The sequence below is a fragment of the Vipera berus genome (genome assembly GCF_964194415.1).
Source record: "Vipera berus genome assembly, chromosome: Z".
NCBI lineage: Eukaryota > Metazoa > Chordata > Lepidosauria > Squamata > Viperidae > Vipera > Vipera berus.
The window spans coordinates 5,467,566-5,485,396 of record NC_138205.1 but is presented as its reverse complement, the minus strand read 5'-3'; the positions used below and the strand labels follow the sequence as shown (position 1 = coordinate 5,485,396).

At 38.9% G+C, this 17,831-nt stretch overlaps 1 protein-coding gene across 1 annotated transcript; it reads left to right on the top strand.

The window, feature by feature from the left end:
* Positions 1-12,630: 12,630 nt before the first annotated feature.
* On the top strand, positions 12,631-16,121 carry LOC308677879 (vomeronasal type-2 receptor 26-like; the record flags this gene model as incomplete). Its single annotated transcript, XM_081344574.1, has 4 exons — positions 12,631-13,179; positions 13,633-13,860; positions 14,112-14,238; positions 15,220-16,121. The coding sequence occupies 4 exons, from the start codon at positions 12,631-12,633 to the stop codon at positions 16,119-16,121; spliced, it is 1,806 nt and encodes a 601-aa protein (XP_081200700.1).
* Positions 16,122-17,831: the final 1,710 nt, after the last annotated feature.

Genomic DNA, 17,831 nt, shown 5'->3' with positions numbered 1-17,831 from the left:
GTGACAAGCTCATTCACTGGCAGATGCCACAGAGCAAATTGTCCCAGCATAGACTAACATTAAAAGAAAAATGCTGCAGTCCTGAATCAGATTCATTGCAAACAACAGTCATAGTTTTTCATCACTGTTTGAAAGAGGGAATAACAGAATAACAGAGTTGAAAAGCACCTTGGAGGTCTTCTAATACACACACACACACACACACACACACACACACACACATACATAAACACACCACCTCAGGCAGAAAACCCTATACCATTTCAGACAAATGTCTGTCCAATTTTTTTCCTGAAAACCTCCAGTGTTGGAGCACCCACAACTTCTGGATTTTATACATGCAGCCAGATACAAGGTGTTCTTCTCCATCATGAGAAAGATTCATATATTGTATATGAAAACAATATATATAATGAATATAAAACTGGGATTGGGATGTCTTTCAAATTTTTCTGTAAGGAATGGATGATTTACATTTAAATCTCAAATTCATACCACCAAATTTAGGGGGGGGGGGAATGCTCAATTTTTAGCAAAGAGAGATAGATGGATGGATGGATGGATGAATAGATAGATAGATAGATAGATAGATAGATAGATAGATAGATAGATAGATAGATAGATGATAGATAGATAGATAGATAGATAGATAGATAGATAGATAGATAGATAGATAAAAACTCTATGTCATAATGCATATCTTAAAACTGTATGAAAATATTCTTCAACAGAAGGCATGATTTGAAAACATTTCAAATGATTTAGTAAAGGTTTTAGTAAAATCAGTGGCCATGGTTATATTTTTCTCTTAAAAGAATAATGAATCATACACAACTGTGAACAAATACTACCTTTCCACCTTTATTTATTTATTTTTCCTTAGTTATCCTCGTGTCATTTTATACTCCTGGTGGCCAGATGGACACCTTGTGTAGTTTTCCAGGTAACATTATTTAAAAATTATTTTCCTTTGCTTTCTTCCTAGGGCCGATAGAGAGGATTTGATTGCAAATCACCCGGCTAGCTTCACGCCTAAGGCAATATTATAACTCACAGTTTCTCAGTTTTTAACCCAGTGGCATAACCGCTACATCATTCTGATTCTTATATCTCCATCTAATCTAGGGTAAAAGGTTGAAACAGTGAACTTGGAGGCTCAGGATAAAGCTTCAGCAAAACAACTGATAACATAACAAGTCAAGCACAACTTTTAGTCATTAAAACCGATAATGGGCTCATGTGAAGACATTCTCACTGAGAATAAAAGAGTTGGAAGGGACCTTGGAGATCTTCTAGTCCAACACCCTTCTCAAGCAGGAGATCCTATTCCTTTTCAGACAAATGATTGTCCAATCACTTCTTAAAAACCTTGAGGGTTGGAGCATCCACAACTTCTGGAGGCAAGTCGTTCCACTGGTTAATTGTTCCTTCTGTCAGGAAAACTTTTCCTTAGTTCTAGATTTGTGCTCTCCTTGATTAGTTTCCATCCGTTGCTTTGAATAATAGGTTGACCTTTCTTTTTCCTTTTGGCAGTCCCTTAGCTATTGGAAGACTGTTATCACATCACCCCTAGTCCTTCTTTTCATTAAACTAGATATACCCAACACCTGCAACTCACAGTAGATCATTCTGATTTAGTAAAACTGAGTATGTCAAACCATTTGGGCACCTTCTTTTCAAAGTCCTAACAGCAAAAAAAAAGTGTGTGTGTGTGTGTGTGTGTGTGTGTGTGTGTGTGTGTGTGTGTGTGTGTGTGAAATCCTTACAGGGGAACATCAGATTCCAGCTCTTCTGATGGATGTTTCTTGAAGGCAAGTGGAAACAAAATATAAATCATCTGCGAGGACATTCCACCAAGGAGGAGATCTCCTGGTTGCTGCCACTCATGTCGAACAGGAAGAGGATCATTTTTAGAGCACGTCTCTGCAGAAAATTTGCACACTATGGGTGGTAAAAGAAATAAAACCAGGACCATCATCACCATCAAGTGTCAGAGGTCCCACTGTGACCACCTACAGATGCATGATTGCTATTAATGCCATTAGCCTAGACGGGAAAGATTGGGAATAAAAATGCCCTGGATCAAATGATTATTTAAGAGTCCTGTTTTCCTTCTGCACCTGCCCTGAATGGAAACCTGGAATTATTTCAGACTTATGGCTTTTTTTAATGCTTTTTCTGGCAGCTATTGGGAAGCAATTGGAGGTTGGGTGAGTCATGAGAATCTGATAATTGCATAGAAATAATTACTTCTGGCTTCAGAGGGGGTGGGGGTCACGGTAAGTCATATGACTTTTTCACATTGGCTCACAACTCCGTAGGGAAATTTGTCTCTGGATCAGTAATCTGACAAAAGCAAAGGGAATGTGGCCTGGGTTGAAACCATACAGATGAAAAGCATCTCTAGACTAGATACTCCATTATTATTATTATTATTATTATTATTATTATTATTATTATTATTATTATTATTATTATTATTATTATTATTATTCCATCAGGGGAAATTAATATGAAGAAATTGGCCAATGGAGGAAAATTGTCATTTTAACTCTTGTTTGGATTTCTGTGAAATTGACACAGGCAGTGTTGACTGAGACTGAATGTTTTCACATATGTGTCCCAACTGGTATTGTCATTTAGGGCTCCATATCTCTTCAAATCCGGAGAAAATGATAGAAGCTTCGTGAAGTGCATTGGTGACTTCACTATACCTGTGGCAACCCTATAAGCTAAATCAAACTTTTCTCAGAATTGCACTGTAGCGGCAGAGTGCAAACATTTGTTGTGACCAAAATCTAGCTCACCTAAAGCAACCAAATCCCTTTGAAGCTACAAACATAAATGTATTAAACTTGCACACAACTGCAGTGTAGACTGTGCTCCGAGCCAAAATAGTTGGCAGCTTCCTGAGCATAAGCAGAACCATAGCTCATATACCTTTGATCGACCATATTTTCAGACAAGCTAAAGGAAAAGGCAGACACAGTGTGAATTCTATTTATTAATTCGATTTATACGCCATCAGCTAATCCGGAATTACAGCATGATGTTGGAATGTTTTTGATAAACCCACCAGGAGAGTCTATACCATTATAGATTCCGTAATGGGGTATATTAACTACTATTAGTGGTGCATGTAGCTAACATCTGTATGGGGGAAGATATCTTTACCACCACATGTGATCCAAGAAAAGAGAGTCAAAGCTATTCTCTAAAGTACCTGAAGGGAAGACAAGAAGCAACAGATGGAAACTAATCAAGGAGAGACGCAACCTAGAACTAAGGAGAAGTTTCCTGACAGTTAGAACAATTAATCAGTGGAACAACCTGCTCCAGAAGCTGTGAATGTTCCAACACTGGAGGTTTTTAAGAAGAGACTGGACAGCCATTTGCCTGAAATGCTATAGGGTTTCCTGCCTGAGCAGGGGGTTGGAATAGATGACCTCCAGTGTCCCTTTCAACATTATTATTATTATTATTATTATTATTATTATTATTATTATTATTATTATTATTATTATTATTATTATTATTATTATTATTATTATTATTATTATTATTATTATTATTATTATTATTTGCACAGTCAGATTTTCAGACTGGATTTGGCATTTTTGTCTACCTATCGAGGACCTGGGATAGGCAAATGTGGATGTTTGATGGTATTACAGATATCGTCACAGGATGGAAGCAGTTCCTAATGCCATCTTTTGCAATTGACTAATGGCAAATTTGTCAATGCCAATGGTGTTCAAGTGGTGTTCCAGTTGTTTTGGGATTGCACCCAAGGCGCCTATTACTATTGGTACTACCCTTGCTTGCCTTTGCCCCAGTCTTTCTATTTCTGTTTGTAGGTCTTTGTATTTTGTTATCTTCTCTAGTTCTTTCTCGTCTATTTGCTTACAGGCAAATGATATTTCTTGCAGGTCTTCCAGTGCACCATTGTTGCTCCTTTGTCATGCCACTGCTTGTAGTCAGTCTGTATGCCATTCAGTTGTCACACTCCCAGGAAATCAGGAGATTCAGGCAGTTCAAATGAACTTGAACTCAGTACCATAGATCTGAACATAGCTTCACTCCATCATCATCTCAACACAATCATCTGTCAAATATCTCTGAAAAATTCAAGAGGAAAATTTATATGCAGAGTTTCATAATTAGGAAAAAAACCTGCAATGTTCTATCAAGTGACAATAACTTTGGTTCCCTTTAGGAAAATTGCTACTAAGAAGAATAGATAAAGACTTCCACAGAATCAGTTTGCTAACAGGAATGAAATGTTACATAGAATATCTTAGTGTTCACACTTGTACATTCTAAACAGTGGAAATTCAAAGCTTCTTCTGCCTGTTCCTCTGCATTAGCAGATACCTACCAGTTATTTGGTGACTTAGAGGATTTAGATGTCCAAGCCATCAATGCAGTGGCCATCTTTAACTTGAGATCTGTCATTCTGTCCTAGCCTAGGATTGCAGACTTCATTACCTCCGGAGGTTTTCATGTCAGTGATAGATGTTAAGGTTCAATCTGAATCAGAATTTGACAGAGTTTGAAAAAAGGCCCCTTAATATTTTTATTCATGACTTATTTCTGTACAAGCATGTACTTGAGGAAGAAAATCTAGGTAATCTTGCTCATTGAAATTAATTGGGACGAAGAACTAAGAGATGCACTCAATTCACACAACAGCATCTTTGGCCCTCCCAGTTACCATTGTTAGATGAATCCTGTGAAGTTGCAGCATTCTGTAGTCTTCTGCTTTCCATTTATAACTTCCCACTCACTTCCCCATTGATTTTGATTCTTGAAATCTAGCAGCAAAGGTTGCAGATGAAAAATTGTACGACTGTGGGACATTGTAGTGACTAATTTGGCATAGGACATGGTTACATAAAGAACCGTCTTTATCTCATTGCATTGGTCTGTCCCACCATATCAGGCATGGAAAGTATGTTGGGGATTCTGTCAGCCAAGAAATTTATATTGTGGAATCCTTAAGAGAACTTTCTTTGTTGTTGCCCCCACCCTGTGGAATATTGTCCCCCCCATAAGTGAGGAGGACCCTCTCTCTCCTGATCTCTGGAAAGGCATGAAAAGAAGGCTCAGCAGCCTTGCTTGTGGGCATAAAGGAGCACACAACTATGGGACTGGCTAGCACCTTTAAAACCCTTTCCTCGCCTTTTAAATATTAATTAAGAGCAACCTCTCTGTCTGATCACCTTGAATCCATTTCACTTCTCCACAGCAGACTTCAGTTAGCCTTCTCTAAGAGTGGGATAAGGGATGCGGTGGCTCAGTGGGTTAGGACGCTGAGCTTGTCGATCGGAAGGTCGGCAGTTTGGTGGGTCGAATCCCGAGTGCCGTGTAACAGAGTGAGCGCCTGTTATTTGTCCCAGCTTCTGCCAACCTAGCAGTTCAAAAGCACATAAAAATGCAAGTAGAAAAATAGGGACCACTATGGTGGGAAGGTAACAGTGTTCCGTGCACCCTTGGCGTCTAGTCATGCCAGCCACATGACCACGGAGACGTCCTCGGACAAGCGCTGGCTCTTCAGCTTTGAAACGGAGATGAGCACCGGCCCCTAGAGTCGGAAACGACTAGCACGCATGTGCGGGGGAACCTTTACCTTTACCTTTAAGAGTGGGATACAATGTGGGTCAAAAGTCAAAGAACACCATGACAATCATAGATCTACCCCAGATCATCCAGAGCCTGAACAGAAATTGTATTCTATGAAATTCTCTACCCTCAATATCCGCTTCAGGGAGAATGTGCCCACTGTATTGTTCCACCCCATGTATTTTTATAGATCTGGATGGGTGTCAGAGAAAACTCTGCCCGAGGCTCCTACTATGTGGTGTTCTGCAGTTTTCATACTTCTTGGTTCCTCTTCAGTACCTAGATGAGTGTGCTAGGTGGGCTCTTTGGTTGCTATGTGATGAGCTGTAATCAATATAAAGAACTGGCATCCTATGAGTGCTGCTGTCTTTGGATGTGCATTTATGGATGTGCCCTACGCACAGTCACCCATGCGCTCGTGACCTCCTGGCTAGACTACTGCAATGCTCTCTACATGGGGCTGCCCTTGAGGACCACTCAGAGGCTTCAACTGGTGCAGAATGCAGCCGCGCGAGTTGTGATGGGAGTTTCCCGATACTTCCGTGTAACACCTCTTCTCCGCGAGCTGCATTGGCTTCCAGTTGCCCTCTGGGTGAGATTCAAGGTGCTGGTAATGACCTATAAAACCCTAAATGGCTTGGGTCCGGATTATCTAAGGGAACACCTGCTGCCGGCATCAACTTCCCATCGTCCTATGCGCTCCCACAGGGAGGGCCTTCTCAGGGTACCGCCAGTTAAGGAATGCCGGCAGGTTATTCCCAGGGGAAGAGCGTTCTCTGTGGGTGCGCCGGCCCTATGGAACCAACTTCCCACGGAACTTAGGACTGCCCCCGACCTTCGTTCATTTCGCCGGGACCTGAAAACTTGGCTCTTTGAGCTGTCTGGCCCAGACTGAGGGGTTTTAATTTTAATTAGGTTTTAGTTTTAAATTTCGGGGACTTGAATTAATTAATTGTTTTAACTGATTTTAATTTTTGTATGTTATGCTTTTAATTTTACCTGTAAACCGCCCTGAGTCCTACGGGAATAGGGCGGTATATAAATTTAATAAAATAAATAAATAAATAAAATTTAGTGGGTCCTAGGAGGTTAGAGGAAGGAAGAAAAGGAGGAAGGAAGGAAGGAAGGAAGGAAGGAAGGAAGGAAGGAAGGAAGGAAGGAAGGAAGGAAGGAAGGAAGGAAGGAGTTAACATTTATAAATAAATAAACTCCTTAAAGCTATTTCACAATTAAAGAGGAAGGAGTGTTCTAATTGATTTCCCATTTTTGTGATCAAAAAGATTTGTTGCAGGGCTATGAAATATCAATGGTGGATAATTGATTGATTAAATCAGGTGGGGGATCATGTCAGTAATCACATGCAAAAAAAAATATGGCCCACATCAGGAGACTTTGAGGGAATAGATTAAAAACCCTTTGAAATGAGTGAAAAGAGCCAAGTTATATTTTTACTATTTATTATTTATTTTTCAATAAAAACAGTGTTGAAAACTAGGGTTCTCTTAATATTAAGAACGTTCTCTTCCAAAATTGATTCACTCTCTAAAAGTGAATCAATTAAAAACTTTTCTCCAATGTTATTCCTTTTTATCTGGTTGCTTACAAGGCATTACACACTGTTCCCATCCCAAAGGAATCTGAGCAGCTTACAAATTAAAAAGAAATATCATGATAAAATTAAATTACAAATACAATAACCAAAGTGCTTAAAGACCTCTCAAAACAATAAAAAATGTGAGTGTGATCCTATAATATGGTGGGTCCGTTTCTCTTTGGCTTTTTGGAAAAGTCATGCTTTAATGTTCTTCCTAACGGGAAAGTTAGGTAGTTTTATTGTTCCACAGAATGAAACATTTACAGCTAAAGAACTAGCATTTGTACATTTGCATTTGCATTTTCTTTTTTTCCCCTCTAGCTCCTATACAGTTCACAGTTATGAGTACCTTTTCCTAGTCCATCAATATCATCATTCTAATTTCTACTCAAAATCTCAGAGGAGCTTCATTAACTGTCCATTGATTTCCCCTATAATTACCTAAAGAATATCTGTGAAGTAGATTCTTCTCAAATCCTTGAGGAATTTCAAGGGACAATTACCCAAGAACAGCTCAGGGTTGAAAAGTGTTGTTAGTTGGGTGACCAAAATGCTAGAGCTGCAACAATTTCCTATTTAGGAAAGAATATTTATAGAGGCTATTCTAATCAGTGAGAAGATTTTTTTCCTTATGTTTCATTGTTGAAGGTGGCTATGGTTCATATGTGGTGACAAACATTTTCCATGGCAGTGATAGCAACATTGGCAATGTTACTGTCAGGAGTTACATGCCTTATTCTTTGTACTAAAGCATGTGCTATGGAGAAACCTCCCCTTATTAAGCACAAGTATTTTCTGCCAGGGGATTTCATAGTGGCTGGGATACTGTCTCAATTCTACATGATATCTGATCCAGTTGGTTTCACAAGGCACCCATCTGAAGATCTGGTTGATGAGATTGCGTAAAGAATTTCACTTCTTAACTGTAGCATATCTTAAACCATATATCTTTCTCCAATAGGTTGACGGAGCATAGTCGATTACTCATAATTTTATATTGTATTGTTTTTAAATTTTGCCTTGTAAACCACCCTGAGTCCTTTGGGAGTAGCGTGGTATATAAACCAAATAAATAAATAAATAATATTACTTGCAGCACAAATTATTTGTTCTGTTTCTTGCTTCATTCTAAAATCAATATAGATTGATTACACTCATATTTCTTATTGGACAAATTAAAATTTTATACATACACACTTATAACAGCTCTCAACTCAGTGATTTCATCATTTTCTTACTCTTTAAATGCTCCACTCTCAAATCACCTTTTGAAACTATATAACTTACAGTATGCCTAAGAGTTACTGATATGTTTTAATAGAATTATTAATGTCCTTTGAAGCAGTTCATCTGTTGCTTAGTGAAAATTATTGGCGGTTCTGCGATGTCATACTTCAGGAGGAGAAATATGATTTGTAATGTATCTCTCATTACAGATATTTCCTACAGAACTATCAACATATCCTAGCCTTGGTTTTTGCTATAAAGGAGATAAACGAAAACAATAATATATTATCCAACATCAGTCTGGGTCTTCAAATCTCAAATAGTTATTTCATGGCGAAATGGACTAACCTGGCTTCAATGGAGCTTGTTTCAACACAGGGCAGATTCATGCCCAACTATAAGTGTGATGTCAAGGATTGGGTGGTTTCTGTCATTGCGGGACCTAACTCTTCCATCTTTCCTTTCATGGCAAACATTTTGAATGTCTACAAGATGCCTCAGGTAAGATTTGTTCTTCAACAAAGTTTTAGTAGACTGTAAGAACAATCTTGAGAGGCAGGAGGAAGAGCTGCAGGCAATTTCAACACTCTGATAAATATAATCTGGGCCTAAACCAGAAGGGTAACTTGAGAAAACATCTCCTGATTGACCCCCAAACACACTTCATTCTTTGGAACATTAAGGCAGGAGAGCAAATGCTATCCAGTTTTCAAGATTGATGTCAGCCTTTCAAGATTATGCAGATTAGGAGACAAAATCCTGAAATCTTCTGTTGTAAAGTTACCATAAAGAATCTTGCAAGTCTAAAAATGCTCCCTCCTTTTACTTTTACATACTTATTTTTTAAAAATACAATAACAACAAATAATCTTGTTTTTTTTTTCTTTTACATTAGATTTTGTGAATTGGAAATAAAATGGCAAACCAGAGAGGGATGAACAAGTTATTTTTTTTTTAATCCCATTTATATCCCGCCCTTCTCCGAAGACTCAGGGCGGCTTACAATTTAAAGCACAAATCAATCTGCTTAACAATAGCCTTCATTCTATGTATATGCCTGCTTATTATTAGGGCTTTCCCCCCCCAAGCAGCATTATTACAAAGTCAGCTTATTGCCCCCAACAATCTGGGTCCCCATTTTACCTATCTCGGAAGGATGGAAGGCTGAGTCAACCTTGCAGATGAGATGGATATGTTTTGGTACTCTGCTAGATTTATTCATCAATATGAATCTGAATCAATTAATTATTTGATTTCTTGGATTATTTATTAATGCACTCTAACGAAATATCAGTTCATTTCATGCATCCATTTTCTCACCATGATTTAATAATGAAGTAAAGGATTCATGGACTTGATGAAGTAAAGGGAATAGTTATCTTGATCTTTATATTGCAGAATATACTTCCTTCCTTCCTTCCTTCCTTCCTTCCTTCCTTCCTTCCTTCCTTCCTTCCTTCCTTCCTTCCTTCCTCTCCATGAATTTTTCATGATGACTCAAGTAACAAAAAACCCTATGTATTACAAATGAATCAATATGAAATTCAAATAAAATATTTATTTGACCATTAATTCCCTTATAGCTCATCATACTGTAAAATGCATCAAGTACTTAGCAAAAAATACTAGAAACTAAAAGATAAATAGCTGAAATGATGTTCTTCAATTACTCATCCTATCTCACCATCCCGTCATTACTTCATCCCATCATTACTTCATCCTATCATTACTTCATTTCTTGAAATGTCTTCCATTTCCTATGAGAAGAAAATTGATGATATGTGTGTATTGAGGGTTTCCTTCCTCAATCAGGACCTAGAAGATATAGATGTCAACGCTGTAAATGTTGGATGTTGGATGTTCGTGCTCTGACAACTGATGAAAAATGCAGCCATTTTCTCTTTGCTTTTAATATGCTTTTTCTGGTATTTAGAAATCAGGCACAGAAGGGGGGTGGGGTGGGATGAATGCTCGAGCTCAGCTAGCCATAATAATAATGCTGCTTTGTGGGAACCCAAAGACAAACTGATAATATTTTGCCGGGCTGAAGAGCTACAGAGAAAGCCCGCTTTTTAAGCTAATTGGAGAATGTGAATCACGACAACCTATTGGGAGCAGGAATTGCACTTTGTTACTTTGTTTCCAGGGGAAGGGAATTTAGTTTTTGGGTTCAACTATGTAGTGCCAATACTTTGTTTCCTGAATAAAATGTTCTTTAAGGAAGAATTTTTTTTCCTTGAAGTTCTTTTCATGGGTTTCATCTATCGGAACCATGACATTAACCCCAAAACTCACAAACAGCTTCAAAGCTTTCTGGGGTTCACCAACCTTTACCAACAATTCATCCCCTCATTTGCCAACATTGCTTTACCCCTCACAGACTTGTTAAAAACTGACAAAGATGGGGGAAAGCCAAGACCAGGCCAGCGGCTGACATGGACTATGAACTGTCAAACTGCTGTCAAGAATCTGAAAAGACTATTTGTGGTCGAGCCAGTCCTAAAGCACCCCTGCCCAGGGAAACCCTTTGTGATTCAAGCCGATGCCAGCCACGTAGCCGTCGGAGCTGTACTATTGCAAAAGAACCATGAGAGGGTCGTACAGCCCTGTGCCTACACCTCAAAAAAGTTCACTGACTGTGAGAGAGGGTGGGCAGTGTGGGAGAAAGAAGCCTTTGAAATTCATTGGACTCTATTAAACTGGTGGTACTATCGAGAAGGGAGCAAGGTGCCTTTCAACTGATTATGGACTGATTATAAAAACCTTGAGACACTGAAAACTCCCCACAAGCTGTCCCCGAAGCAAGTACGGTGGGCACAATATTTTAACCAATTTAACTTCACCTTGAATTACATACCAGGGGAAAAAACTTTTTAGCTGACATTTTATCCAGATTGCCTCAATACAAGAGCCAGCGTGAAGAGGTTAATGAAGCAATCATATCTACACTGCAAGCTGCTTCTCAATTAATGCTACAAAGAGACCCATCTTTGAGAATCCCAAACCCCGATGACCATGGGGCGAGGAAATTAAAACAGGAACTCCTCAATGATTGATAGTTCAAGAACAATCAAACCTCCTTGATGGGCAGAGATGGATTGGCTTACAAAGGGGGGAAGTTGTAGTTGCATGAAACCCTCCACCTCAATGCTCTCCAGCATGGTCATGATGTAAAACAAGCTGGACACTTTGGCTATTTAGAAACACTGCATCTGGTTCATTGCCAATTCTGGTGGCTGGGTTTGAAACACGATGTAGAGAATTATATCAAGAGCTGTGATGTATGTGCCACCATGAAAAGAATTCCAGGAAAATCCCCTGGACTATTACAGCTGGTTGTGGACCCTTTCCTAGCCATGGGAAGAAATTACTATGGATTTTATAGTGGAGTTACCTGAAAATAGGGGGAAGATGGTGAGTTGGACTGTGATAGATCTTTTTTCAAAGCAGGCTCATTTCATCGCCTGCAAAGGATTCCCGTCAGCCCAGAAACTAATCAAGATGTTTCTTAAGCACATTTATAGGCTGCACAGTGCACCAAAGTGGATAATCTCGACACTTTGCTTCCTGAATAAGATGTTCTTTAAGGAAAAAAATTCTCCTTGATGTTCTTTTCATGGGTTTCATCTATCGGAACCATGACACCAGACATTAAAACGTGGTTCATTTTCACTATAATATTTTCTGAATTAATGTATATTTGATGTTTCTCGCTTTGAACTTATATTACAGTAAGCAGATATATAAAAATTCCTCGTTTCTTCTGAAATTGATCAGACATCTTTCAATATTTGCAACAAACAAAATAAATTAAGAACAGAATTTTCAAAATTAATAAATATTTCATTTTGGAAAACCATGTTCCCTCTTTCTCCAATGTTTAGCTCATTTATGGATCTTCTCCATCGAGACATGGCAAAACACAAGGTGTTTTCTTTCATCAATTTTTCCCAAATGGTGATCAAGAGATTATGGGTCTTCTCCAGCTGCTGTTGTATTTAAAGTGGACATGGATTGGACTGATTTTCCAACCTGAAAAGAGTGATGAAAAGTTCATAGAAAATGCTGTTAATTTGTTTTCCCAGAAAGGAATCTGTTTCGACTTTATGGAAGAGACAGTCCAGCTAACATTTACCAATTATTTTGAAAATATAATTAATGATTTTCGTAAAATATATATTATTATCATGAAGAGCACTGCCAATGTGATAATCCTATACTGTGAAAATCACTACAGTATCACTATCACACTTTTGCCCAATTTTGAACAAATGTTAGAGATACAAGTCAAGAGAAAAGATAAAGTTTGGATAATGCCAGCTCAAATGGAATTTACATCACTTTCCCTTCTCAAAATGTTGGATATGGATGTTTTCCACGGTGCTATAACTTTTGAAGTGTCTTCCAAGGAGATACCTGGATTCAATAAATTTCTTCGGATGACAAAGCCAACTTCAGGAGAGGAAGACCAATTAATGAGACTGTTTTGGAAACAGGTTTTTGATTGTACCTTTGCTCATGCATTGGTAGATGATGGAAAGCTGTGTACTGGAGAAGAGAAGTTTGAGAATGTACCTAAGAATGTCTTTGATACCACCATGACTGGGCAGAGTTACAGCATCTATAATGCAGTTTATGCTGTGGCACATGCTTTACAAACCATGCGCCTCCCCACATTTAAACAGAGGAAAATAAAAGTTAGGAGAGAAACATTTTTTACTCAGAAAGCCTGGCAGGTAATTAGAGAATGCATAAAGATTTCCCATTAATCTTGTTCTAATCAAAGAGCTGCAGAACAAACTATAAAGCCAATGAGAACACAGGAGTGATGATTTTAAGTCTACTATCTCTCCATTTTCCTCATCTTTCCAAGATTTGAAACATTTTGCAATTGTGAATAGATAAAAAAAAAACCTACAACAATGTGGAGGAAAAGGTTTAGATGCTGCAAAATCTGGGCGATTCTCAGAGGTTCAAACATCTGTGGCAGAGAAGAAATAAGATGAGTATTTGTGCAATACTAATTCTATTAATGTGCTCAATTATATTAAATGGATGATCTATAACCTAATACCACTGCTACCCTCTCTCCCTCTCCTCCTCCTTCTCCCTCCCTCCCTCACTCCCCTTCCCTCCTTCCTTCCTTCCTTCCTTTTTTTCATTAATTTTCTGGTATTGCTTCTGTTTAGCTCCATCACTATTTGAGAACCATCTCTTTTAATAACTCTGCACGACAAAAAGTCTCCTTTAATGAAAATGGAGACTTGAACACTGGATTTGACATTATCAACTGGGTCACCTTCCCAAACAAGAGCTTTGTTAAAGTCAAAGTTGGAAAGATCGACCAAACAGCTTCTTCAGATAATCTATTTGTCATTTCTGCAGAGGACATCACCTGGCCTGCCATGTTTAACCAGGTATTTCCTGCTCAGATTTCAAACTACAACGTGCATTCTTCCCCTTCCATTCTTGTTTTCAGTAATATAGATTTGAACTTGTCCTTCAAATTGTCCGACTGAAGACTGCCAACTTGAAGAAATAATGAGCAGCAATTCTGAAATGCAGAGACATCCAACATTTATGATTTAAAAGTAAAATCCATACTGAAATAAACGTTTCTAGAAAAAATGTGTGCCTTGCAATAACTCCTGCTTTCACTTTTTGATAGGTTCAACCGCTTTCTGTATGCAATGACAATTGCTATCGAGGATACAGGAAGATGAAAATAGAAGGGAAGCCATTTTGCTGTTATAATTGCCTTCCATGCGCAAAAGGGAAAATTTCAAAACAGATGGGTAAGAGTGGTCCTGTGCAAGAGTATTCAATTTTTATAACTGTGGTTCAGAAGAGGAATGTTTATACTACCTTCAAAAGGCTTTTATTTAATCAAATTTCTTTGTAAATAGCAAAAATGAAAATATATTTCAAAGAATTCAAAAATAAACTTCTAATCTTATTTGTTCTAGGTTGTTCCAATTACGGTTTCTAATTAATGCTGAAATTTGTGCGTATAAAAGGAAAGAGAAAGGACTGGTATGCAGTTGCTGAATTAGGAGTTTATTTCCATTAAATAATAATGTAACATAATATATATCTTCCTCCCCCTTAACGCTTTTCATGTTTTCCCACCAGAGTTCCTTTATAGCCAGGAACTAAATACAAACAGGTATTGTTTAATTAGGAATAAATTAATCTGCTAAATTAACATTCAGTTCTGCTACCTGTTCCGTACCAGCCTACTACCGGCCCTGCAGAAAAGGCAGGGACAACCCCTTTACAAAAAGGCAAGAGGCTGGAAGTAAGCCTGCCAAATTTATTGACATAAAACAGAGCAAACAGAGCCAAACAAAAACACGAACCATGAAACAGGAGCTATTCAAACGGTTGCCTTCAGCAAACCAGCCCTCCCACACATTCCCCTTTTAAACAGTTTAAGGCGTGGCTTCTCTCTGCCTCCTTCCGAGGTGCCCCATTGCCTTCCTCTGTTTACTCCTGATTGACTGCCTCCTGCGTCAGGCGTCCTTGAACAGGGCCAGCTGTGGGTCATCTTCATCCACGCTGTCACGCTCACACAGCTGGGTCTGCGTAGTGACCAGATGGGAGGGGCCTGGCTGAGGGCTCTGCGAAGCCTCCGGGCTGTTCCCTGCAGGCTCTCCAACACCCCCCTCCTCCTCCTCTGAATCGTCCGACCCAACTGCCAAACCCACAGGCTGACCCTGAATCACAACACTACCTGACTATTTGTTGAAATTGGCCATCCTCTTTTCTTTTTCCAGATGCAGTTGATTGCTTCCAATGTTTAGAAGATCGATATCCAAACAAGGCTCAAACTCTTTGCATTCTAAAAAGAATTTCTTTCTTATCTTACAATGAGCCCCTGGGAGTCACTTTGTCCATTGTTAGTCTATTCTTTTCTGTCATCACCATTATGATGCTGGGAATCTTCATTAAAAAGCAGGACACCCCCATTGTCAAAGCCAACAACAGGAACCTCACTTATACCCTTCTCGTTGCCCTTCTGCTCTCCTTCCTCTGCACTTTCCTTTTTGTTGGGCAACCTGATCAAGTGAAATGCCTCATGCGTCAAACTGCTTTTGGTATTATTTTTTCTGTAGCTCTTTCTTGTATTTTGGGCAAAACAACCCTAGTTGTTCTTGCTTTCATGGCCACAAAGCCAGGCTCCAAAATACAGAAATGGGTGGGGCAAAGGCTGGCTCTTTCTATTGTCCTCTCTTGCTCTTTGACTCAACTCACGATCTGTTTAGCATGGCTGGCGATTTCTCTCCCATTCCCAGATTCTGACGTGCACTCTATGGCTGAGGAAATTGTCTTACAATGTAATGAAGGTTCGACCACTATGTTTTATACCGTTCTTAGTTTTCTGGGATTCTTGACTGCTATGAGCTTCTCAGTTGCCTTCCTAGCTAGGAAGTTGCCTGACAGCTTTAATGAAGCCAAATTTATCACCTTTAGCATGTTGGTCTTTTGTAGTGTGTGGGTATCATTTGTTCCCACCTACTTGAGCACGAAGGGCAAATATATGGTGGCTATGGAAGTCTTTTCCATTTTGGCTTCTGCAGCCGGATTGCTGGGCTGCATATTTTTCCCCAAATGCTACATCATTATTTTGAGACCTGATCTGAATACAAAGGAGCAACTAACAAAGAAAAACTTGTGAAAAACTTGTGATTTCAATTTGCCCATTGTTTCAATGCAAACTTCCCCCTACTCCAATATAAAATTCAAGCTTCATTACATGCTGAAGTTTCTGGAACTGGTACATAAATCTGAACATAGCTTCACCATCATCATCAAAAGCCCGAGAACTTTCTATCAAGCGACCATAATTTTGGTTCCCTTTAGGAAAATTGCTTATAAGAAGAACAGTAGAATACTTCAGTAGAATATTTTGGCTAACTGCAATGAAATGTTGCAAACAATATCTGAGTGCTCACACTTGTACATTCTGAACTGTTGAAATTCAAATTTTCTTCTGGCTGTTCCTCTGAATTAGTTTTTATCTCACTTATAGATGTCAAGATTCAATCTGAATCAGAAGTTGATAAAGTTTGCAAAAAGGGTCCTTAACATTTTACTCCCTTGCCGCTTTCCATTTTTATACTGTTTACAAGACTATAACACTCAGAATCATCTGTGAAGGATATGGTTGGTTTTAAAATGTGATGAATAAATAAATGATTGTGTTCTGATGACCAAGTATCTGAACTTTAATTTTGTGATCATGGAACTGCAATGAGCACAATTATGAGGATCTCTAAGAAGTACTGCTCCTTCAATAACATCATAACTTCAATTGGTCAATTTGTCATCCTCTACACAACCTGTTTTCCTTGTTACCTTCTGGGAGGAGGGGGCTTTGTGATATCCATAGCAGAACATCCAGATTCAACCACAGTTTCATTCCATACAGCATTAATCTTGTGAACTCTCAGCCTTCCTCCTTCCGTTATATATTCATGATGGACAGTATTTAATATTTTATTGTTATGTACTTTTAAGGGTGTGGGTCAATACATATGTTGTATGTAGTATGTTTTAGGTGTGTGTCATGTATGTGTTTCACTTTGAGAGTGGGCAACTAAATTTCATTTTTGATGTGTGCCGTTGTGCCCACAGTAAAAAATGACCATAAAGATTATCTTATCTTATCTTTTAAAGAGTGGATATTAAATGAGACAATTCATAAACAATTAAATATGTATTGATATTGCAGAATATTTAAATGTTGTTGTTAGCTGCGAAGTCGTGTCCAACCCATCGCGACCCTATGGACAACATTCCTCCAGGCCTTCCTGTCCTCTACCATCTTCTGGAGTCCATTTAAGCTCACGCCTACTGCTTCAGTGACTCCATCCAGCCACCTCATTCTCTGTCGTCCCCTTCTTCTATTGCCCTCAACCTTTCCCAGCATTAGGCTCTTCTCCAGTGAGTCCTTCCTTCTCATTAGGTGGCCAAAGTATTTGAGTTTTAGCTTCAGGATCTGGCCTTCTAAAGAGCAGTCAGGATTGATCTCCTCTAGGACTGACCGGTTTGATCGCCTTGCAGTCCAAGGAACTCGCAGGAGTCTTCTCCAGCACCCATAGTTCAAAGGCCTCAATTCTTTGGCGCTCAGCCTTTCTTATGGTCCAACTTTCACTGCCATACATTGCAACTGGGAAGACCATAGCCTTGACTATACACACTTTTGTTGACAGGGTGATGTCTCTGCTTTTTAGTGTGCTGTCTAGATTTGCCATGGCTTTCCTCCCCAGGAGCAAGCGTCTTTTAATTTCTTGGCTACAGTCCCCATCTGCAGTAATCTTGGAGCCCAGGAAAATAAAATCTGTCACTACTTCCATTTCTTCCCCATCTATTTGCCAGGAATTGA